The sequence below is a fragment of the Eulemur rufifrons genome, chromosome 21 (assembly GCF_041146395.1).
Source record: "Eulemur rufifrons isolate Redbay chromosome 21, OSU_ERuf_1, whole genome shotgun sequence".
In the NCBI taxonomy this organism is placed as follows: domain Eukaryota; kingdom Metazoa; phylum Chordata; class Mammalia; order Primates; family Lemuridae; genus Eulemur; species Eulemur rufifrons.
The window spans coordinates 6,290,238-6,299,224 of NC_091003.1; the positions used below are offsets into that span (position 1 = coordinate 6,290,238).

Sequence of the window (8,987 nt, forward strand, 5' to 3'; positions counted from 1 at the left end):
AAGGGTTCACTCCCTTGCTCCAGCATTTTCCAGGGCCAGCAGCAGGCTAGGTTCCAGACTCCTTTGGGTGAGGGATTCTGAGTCAGGGAGTGGGGGAATCAGATCTGGGTTTCAGAAGGGCTGGGAGGAAGAGGGGAAGAAGACGAGGGAGGCCGGCGAGAGAAGCTGAGCAGTGGCCAAGGGCCGTGGTGCAGGAATGGCTGCTTTTCTCAAAGGATCCTCTCCTCCCCGGCAGGGCTGTCTCCCAGCCACGCTGCGGACCGGCCTGTGTCGGAGTGGGCGAGGCAGAGGCACCAGCGAGTGCCCACTCCCGGCTGTGGACAGGGCCAGCCACCAGCGTCTCTCAGGCTTAGAAGGGCCTCTGGACTCTCGTCTTCCTCACACCACGCCAGCCTGGGAACTGGCTGTCCTCATTGTCCTGGGATGTTTCCCCTCCTCCAGTAAAGTGTGCCCCCCTGAGAAACTGGTACCCTCGTATGTTGCTGGTGGGAACGTAAGATGGTGCGGCCACTGTAGAAAATAGAATTACCTCACAATTTGGAAATTCACTCCTAGTCTGTGCCCAGGAGAAATGAAAAGATTTTGCGTGGAATACATGCTCACACAAACATTTGTACACGAATATTCACAGCAGCACTATTCGCAATAGCCAAAAAGTGGAAACACTCCGAGGGTCCATCAGCAGATGAATAGATAAGGAAACGTGGTCTGTCCACACAAGGGATTACTGGGCCATGAAAAGGAACAAAGCACCGATTCGTGCGACAATGCGGGCCAACCTCGAAAACATGATGCTAAGTGAAAGGAGCCAGTCACAAAAGGCCACATTTATATGATTCCATTTATAGGAATTGTCCAGAATAGGCAAATCTATGCAGACAGAGATTAGTGGTTGCCAGGGGCTGGGGACAGGGGAAACGAGGAGTGACTGCTAACAGGTATGGGGTTTCTTTTTGGGGTAATGTAGATGTTCTGAAGTCATAGTGATGATGTGAATGTACTAAAAAGCATTGACTAGTATATTTTTAAATGGTGAATTTATGGTATGTGAATTATATCTTTTTTTTTTTTTTTTTTTTTTTTAGTAGAGATGGGGTCTCGCTCTTGCTCAGGCTGATTTCGAACTCCTGACCTTGAGCGATCCACCCACCCTGGCCTCCCAGAGTGCTAGGATTACAGGCGTGAGCCACCGCGCCCGGCCTTAAATTATATCTTAAAAAAAAAAAAAGGAACCCTCCACCCCCAGAATTATGCCTGGGAAGCAAGAATTTGTTTTTCATTTTTTTACTGAAACTAAAGGCCTGGCCTTGAAAACAAGGCAGGTTGATGGGCCGGGAGGGCACATCCAGCCATGGCTCAGGTGAGACAGGGTACCAGGTGTGCCTAAGGGACGGTGCAGAACCACTCTCCTGAAACGCAGGGCCCTGTGGGGGTTGGCTAGGCTGGGACTAGATTATGTCAGGCCTTGACCGTCACACCGAGGAGTGTGGACGTTGTCTTGCTGGCAGCCGGGGAGCCAGAGGAGGCTTTGGAACAAGTCAGACTGAGGGTGGCTCTGGCAGGTGTATGCTGGGCAGGAGGAACGCTGCCCAAACAGCCCCCCTCAGAGGCCCACTGTCGGCAGCGAGCCCTAGGAGCTGGCATGGGCTAGGGAGAAGGAAAAAGGAGGATGTTGCCTGGAATCTCCCCCACATGGCCAAACAGTCACCTGCCACCTCTTCTCTCCCTCGTCAGATCCTGGTGAAGACCATGATACGCAAGCGCTCCTTCGGGAACCCATTCGAAGGCAGCCGGCGAGAGGAGCGCTCGCTGTCAGCGCCTGGAAACCTGCTCACGTGAGTGCCCACCTGCCTTCCTCCTGGGGTAGGGGGCTGGAGGCTGGGCTTGGGGCAGCCCTGCCCATACCACTCTGCATGTCCCCTTCCTTAAGTGCTACCACCTGGGGAAGGCTCAGATGAGACCCACGAGGGAAGTGAGCAGCCGCGGGCTGTGGTTTCACCCTGTCCTGGGCTCAGCCCACTTCCTTTTGCCGACAGCTAATCCACACTGAAGTTTTACCTTTCTTGGGTGTGGGGGGGGGGTGGTTTGCACTTTAGTTTGGGGGCTCTTGGCAGCACTTTTGTGGCCCAGAAGCGTGAGTGCTCAATGGTGGGATGGCAGCCCTGTGAGGGGTAAGCAGTGTGGTCTCGCTCGGACCCTGCACGTCCGTGTAGAGAGGCGTCCACTCACCTGCTCGTTGAGACCGCCCTGGACCAGCTCTGTGAGGCTGGTGCTTGGGATCTGAGTGTCCGTGGGGTGGGGACGGGCATCTCGTGGATCCCAAGTGTCCCTTCTCACTTCCCTTTCCCCCTCCTTCTGGCGATTCCAGCAAAAAACCAACCAGGGAGTGTGAGCCCCTGTCTGAGCCCAAGGTAACGCCTGCCTGCCTGTGCCATAGCCTCTGCCGGGGCCTGGGGGCGGGGGCAGCTGTGGAGCACGGGGGCATTTCCACCCAGGCGACGTCCCTCCCAGCCCGGGCTGCTGTGCCCAGGCTCCCTACCCGGCTCCAGACCCAGGGTTAGAACGAGGGGCATTGAGAGGCTTGGACCCAATGGCGGGTCATGCATGTGGCTGGGGCTGCAGGTGCATGGCGCTCCACCTGCAATGCCTGCGGAGTCACCAGGTTTGAGGGCCCAGCGTGGCACCTGTGCAGACTTAGTGCACGTCACAGGCCCATGGCTGCCCCACCCTGAGTCTGCGTGGTCAGAGCATAGATCGGGCATGCTGCACTCTGTGGCTCTTCATGAGGGGCTCTCCAGCCTCTGCCCTTCCTTTTCTGGTGTGTTAAGACCTAGAAAATAAGCCCCTTTCCAGCCTGTTGTGAGGGGATGTGAGTCCTCTGACCTGAGTAGGAGCCAGACCTTCCTCCAGGCTGGCTGCCCTGCTTCCAAACACATCCAGGCCAGAGCCTCCCAGGACAGATGCGGACTTTTGTCCCCATAAGATTGGGAGGTCCGCTTGGCACCCCAATGCCCCTCCTGCTATAATGCCCACGGTGGGTGGTGACCCCAGTGGCCTTCCCACTGAGCCTGACGTGGCCGCCTGACTCTCAGCTGGGAGCTCCAGGCAGCCATTTCTATTTCTTTTTTTATTTAATTTTTTTATTATTATTTTTTGCGACAGGGTTTCCACTCTTCACCTGGGCTCTTAGAGTGCAGTGGTGTCATCATAGCTCACTGCAGCCTCCAACTCCTGGGCTCTAGCAATCATCCTGCCTCAGCCTCCCAAGTAGCTGGGACTACAAGCATGTGCCACCACGCCCAGATAATTTTTTAAATTTTTAGTAAAGACAGGGTCTTGCTATGTTGTCCGGGCTGGTCTGGAATTCCTGGCCTGAGGCGATCCTCCTGCCTCAGCCTCCCAAAGTGCTGGGATTACAGGCGTAAGCCACCACACCCAGCCTTCTATTTCTTAAACATAGCTTTATGGAGGTATAATTCACTTACCAGACAATTCACACATTTAAACTGTGTAATTCAGTGGTTTTTAGGATATTCACAGTTGCGCAGCCGTCACCTCAGTCAACTTTAGAACATTTCATCTGTCCAAGAAGAAACCCTGCACCCTTAGCTGTGCTGGCCCAACTCCCCCAGCCCCAGCCCCCACTAATCTACTTTGAGTTTTCTATGGATTTGCCTATTTCTGGACATTTCGTATAAATGGAATATACAATATGTGGCCTTTTGTGACTGGCTTCTTTCACTCAGCATTGTGTTTTCGAGGCTCATCCACGCTGTAGCATGTATCTGCGCTTCATTCCTTCTTATGGCCAAATAATATTCCGTCATATGGATAGACCACAATTTGTTTATCCATTCTTCCATTGATGGATATTGTTTCCACTTTTTGGCTGTCACGAATGAATACTGCTGCTATGAACGTTTGTGTACAAGTGTTAGGAGCTGGCTTATGAGATGAGATTTACTGGCCACCCCTACCATAGCAGTCAGGGGCTTACGTGGTAATCTAGGAGGAACACTTGTTTGGAAATTATTTATACTTTTCAGAGTAATCTTGCTGTCCAGAATAGAGCAGGGAAGATGGCAGTTAGTAATCAGAGCCTTCAGCAGCCTCAGGAGGCTGCCGTAGTCCCCGCCTGGTTTTCTGCAGCCAGGTGGCCTGTGAGCCCCACCTCAGGTGTGAGCCTCACGGGGTAATGGGGAGTGGGAGCCCAGTGGGTTGGCCCTACTTGGCCTTTCTCTTCTCAGCCTCCGTGTTAGGGTCTGCCAGCCTGGGGCTGCCTCCTGTCTCTAAGCAAGTCTACTGTTTGTTTTCTTTTCTTTTTTTTGAGACAGAGTCTCACTCTGTTGCCCAGGCTAGAGTGCCGTGGCATCAGCCTAGCTCACAGCAACCTCAAACTCCTGGGCTCAAGCGATCCTCCTGCCTCAGCCTCCCAAGTAGCTGGGACTACAGGCATGTGCCACCATGCCCGGCTAATTTTTTGTATATATTTTTTAGTTGTCCAGCTAATTTCTTTCTATTGTTAGTAGAGACGGGGTCTCGCTCTTGCTCAGGCTGGTCTCGAACTCCTGAACTCAAATGATCCACCCGCCTCGGCCTCCCAGAGTACTAGGATTACAGGCATGAGCCACCGCGCCTGGCCTGTTTTCTTTTTTAATTTTCGATGAGATCAAAATTGCAAGACACCAACAGACAAGAGATTGGCCCAAAGGGCTTTACTGTCCCTTCACTGTCTTACCTGTAGTCCCAGCAACACCTGGGGATCCCTGCCCCTCAGCACTGAGGTGTGGGCTGGATGCTTTCGTCATGGAAGCTGATTCAGGCATTGGGGGTCTTGGACTGGAGGCCCACCTGCTAGCTGCGGCGAGACCCGTACCTTACCAAGGGGAACCTGCGAGAGCAGAAGTTGAGCCCTGCCTTGGCATGTAGTTACATCTCCCTCCTCCCCAGGGGCCTTTACCTGCCAGTTCTTTGTCAGAAACATAAAAAGGCATCTCAAATAATGGGGTTTCTTCCTAGGAACTATAGATGTCACACTTTCTCTGCCCCTGTGTAGGGACAGTCTGAGACAGGGGACACAGATCAGGTCGTTGTTGGGGAAAGACATTGGCATGCCCAGCAGATTCCCTTAGAAGGGGACATCTGCATGATTGTGGCCAGGGATGGACCCCTCCTTAGGGGATCCCCATCATACCTCCTGTCATACCATCCGCACTGTCACAGCAGCAGCTCCAGCTGGGGCCCTTCAGGGACTCAAGGACTCTTCCTCTCTCTTCCTTCTGAGGTGGTCCTTCCTTGGGCCTGGGTGTGGGGCCTGGCGCAGTGGTCCGCAGCCCTTTCCTGAGGGCTGGCTGTGTGCCAGGCCAGGCTGGGGGGCCCTGCCTACTGCTCCGAGGAGCTTACAAGTGTCACAATCTCTCCCCTGCAAGAGCTTATAGCCTCAAAGCTGGGGCGGTTGAGATAGCTACCTGCATAGTGCTTGTGATTTGTGTAGTGATTTAGGTGTTCCATAGGAATTTTGCGTCTATTTTATAGCTCCTTGCTGTGTTTGGCAAATGGTGCTGATCTTCCATGCAAAGGGGATGGATGCAAAGTCTCCTCTGAAAAATTTCTGTGAGCAAGAAAAAGGGGGAGAGGATCTTAAAGACCAGGTTAAGTAGATCACACTCCAGGTGGTGCGAGACAGCACACTGGGCGGAGGGGCCCAGGTGTGGGAGAAGCTGGCTCAGGGCCCTGCCAGCGCTTGTCTAAGTCTTAACATTGTTTTCTGTCAAGCAGGAAGCAAGGCAGCGAAGACAGCCTTCGGGGCACCGACCCGCCCCCCGTGGGGGAGGAGGAAGTGCTCTCCTGAAAGGCAGTCCCCGCATGGAGAGTTGGGGGGCCCCAGCCCCCAGCTCCCCCGCAGGCATGCATCCTCCGCGGCCCGAGGAGGAGGCGATGGAGCCCGAGTAGCTGCCTGGATTGCTCGACCTCGCATGCACGCCGCTGAGTGGCCTCTGCGGGGCTGCTGCACCCTGCGTTTCCATAGCAGCATGTCCTACGGAAACCGAGCACGTGTGTAGAGCCTTGATCGTCATCTCTGGTTATTTGTTTTTTCCTTTGTTGTTTTAAAGGGGACAAAAAAAAAAAAAAGGACTTGACTCCCTGACTTCGACCTTGGCCGCTGGCTGGCTGAACAGGCGGGTGTGAGGAGTTGCAGACCCAAACCCACGTGCATTTTGGGATAATTGCTTTTTAAAACATTTTTATGCCAAAAATCCTTCATTGTGATTTCAGAACCATGTCAGATATACCAAGTGAGCGTGCAGGGGGTTTGAAAAGTATGGGAAAATGAGCAGAAAACTCCGGGGCCCTGAGGCCAGGGAGTTATTGCCGCATTTGAGAGGGAGTGGAAGGGTAGGTGTGACCCCTCGTGCAAACCCCAAACGGTGGCACCTTCCAGAACCTTGGACTCAAAGAACCAGAGTAGGGCTAGCCCTCAGTAGCTGCAGGGAGCTTCAATGCAACTTATTTGTAAGAAGGACTTTTTAATTTTTTATGGGTAGAATTGTAGTCAGGAAAATAGAAAGGGCTTGAAGTTTAAGTGCTTCTGGAAGGAGATTTTCCAACCCCAGAAGGACATTCAGCAGCTGTGGTGGGAAAAGTTTCTCCTGAAAGACTGAACAAATTTCTTTGTGACAGCCACTCAAAGCGGGTTTCTGAGCTAGCCGACTGAGCTCTAGTAAATCTCTCTGTTAAATTACAAAACCTTCAGGGTGAAATCCTACACTTCCATGTACATTACATGGCTTAAGATTAAAGAAAAAATATTTTCAGTTCTCTAACTAGACTGAACTCTAGAGTATAGTAGTTCAGACTTATTTAGAGCTTCCAGGATATACTTCATGGCTTCAGGCATGTGATCAGAGGTAGAGCCGATGAAACCTATGCCTGTATATATTAGCAGCTTAGCTTGTTTATAACCTGTGTATTCTAGAGACTTGCTAAAGTTTTGTTTTCATTTTAAATACTAACTGATTGTCGTAGTCAGTGAAATACTTACCCAGTTTCTGGAGGGCCATTTGGGAAATACTTTCATTCGACTGAGACGCAATGGTCATCCCTACTGTCAAAGCTAACGTAGGATCCACACTAACACTGGGGTGTCCTTCTAGAGAAAACTGCTGAAACCCAGAGCACTCAGGGTACAGGGAAACCAGCGCTTGACACAGGAAGTTCTGCTTTGTAGCCAGAAGTCCAGGAAGAAAGGGTTTATCTTTTTGACTTGCAACTAATGTTTGAAGTTTGGTTGAGGATTGAGCAGGACTCCTTCCAGAGCCACGTGCGGGTGAGCGGGAGGTTCAAGGGGGGGGACAACTGGAAGGACTTTGCCTGGGAGATTCCGAGCTCTGCTTTCCGGTGCTCTGTGGAGTCTGGTTTGGGTGAAAAGCAGCAACAGTAACTGGGCTCGAGAGCACTGCTTTCCCCTAGTTCCCGTCGGATCAGCCCGGATGTGAGGACTCCTCACAGAGACAAGAGCAAGGCCTTGTGACCCCCCCCCTCCCCCGCCCAGCCCATTCACAGAGTCCTGGGCGTTCTTGGCTTCCATAGATTTTCTTAAGCTCTTGACTGTATTTTGGCCAGACTTTTCCTGCAATCGTATAAGCAGTTCAGAATTAGGGAATGCCGGTTTCGAGGAGCAAAGGACACCCGGCCTAGGGAGGGTTGTCTTGCCTGCTTGCTTTCTCTTTGTGACCTAGTACTTCCTTTTGCCCCCTTCCTTTAAATGTATGGGGCAATGACTCAATAGCTCCACCCCTTCTGGTAGCAGATGGGGTTTGATTAGTTTGCAATAAGCACCTTGCAGTGGTTGAAGCCAGCGGGTCTCTGGTCTTAGGCCTGGCCTGTCTGTGGTCTCCAGCCTGGCCGAGTGGCTCGCCCGAGGAGGGCGGCAGCACGTAGAAGCTTCCGCAGAACGACTCTTGTTTACACAGCCGCACTGGGCAATGCCATCTGTCCCCACCATGGAGCTTGCCATGTCAATTTCTCACGTGGATCCTGCCAGCGATCAGGCAGCACCCAGCTGTTCGGGGGGCGGGTGGGTCGAGGGAGGCCCACATTGATAACTTTTTTATTTAAACAAACACCAAAGAGAACATGGAAAGGACCCACCCACATGGAAAGGATAAGCCGAGAAGGCTGTATACACAAAGCATTAGAGCTACCACTCTCTTGGAGCACAAACATTGATTTTTCAAAAGCCAGCTCTGTCAGGAAAGGGGAGAAGCTGTTGTGGGCAGCTCTTCCGGGTGGGCCAAAAGATGCCCACAGTTTCTTCCACTGCTGCCTCACCTGTGGGACCAATTTGGTGTAAGCGACCTGCGGCCTGCACCTGTGGCCTCGAAGGAAGCACAAATCCTCCATCCACCTTCCGTTTCCTCTGCCCTCTCCCACCTCCCTGTCCATCCCACGGGTTGCCAGGGGCCCCCAGAAAGCCTTATCCAGCCTCTTGTTGGCACTTGGGGCTCCAGAGGCCTCTCCCCACTGGTCTTGCCTTTCCCACGAGGCAGGGCTCCCATCCTCAGAGCCCTCCTGGGACAAGGAGGGGAATGACCAAGCAGGTAGATGCAGGCGTGGCCTGTCACTCTCACTCATCTTCCAGAGGGGAGCTTCATGCTGCCGAGTGGAAGAACCGTGACTTCCACTGGCTTCCAAGGTGCTAGGGAAGGTTTCAAGGTAATGGGTTCCCATCTTCTCTCCAGCTGCACGGGCTGAGTTTCGCGGGACTGCTGACTTTTCTATTCTGTGATTTATTTAACACCCGACACTTCTGTTTTATTCCTGATCCTTTCTATGCATTTTCCTTTTATCAGGTGTACAAAGTTAAATACTGTGTATTTATCACTAAAAAGTACATGCAACTTAAGAGAAAAATAAGCCTTTGGTGTTTTTCCACAGATGTTTAAGCTTCTCTGTAAACTTGAAATAAATGAACAGCAAAATGGTGC

The 8,987-nt window shown here is 52.3% G+C and overlaps 1 protein-coding gene across 7 annotated transcripts in view; it reads left to right on the forward strand.

Moving 5' to 3' along the window:
* Window positions 1-8,987, forward strand: part of CAMKK2 (calcium/calmodulin dependent protein kinase kinase 2) — a 49,559-nt gene extending 40,572 nt beyond the window's left edge. For 2 of the 7 annotated variants that reach the window (XM_069497344.1, XM_069497347.1), the window contains 3 exons: window positions 1,735-1,835; window positions 2,369-2,411; window positions 5,779-8,987. In XM_069497344.1, coding sequence (XP_069353445.1) covers window positions 1,735-1,835; window positions 2,369-2,411; window positions 5,779-5,952 — 318 coding nt within the window. In that variant the 3' untranslated portion in view covers window positions 5,953-8,987. Of the gene's footprint in view, window positions 1-1,734; window positions 1,836-2,368; window positions 2,412-3,162; window positions 4,322-5,775 lie in introns of those variants that run through there. The other 5 variants (XM_069497343.1, XM_069497346.1, XM_069497348.1 and 2 more) reach the window with 3 other exon arrangements.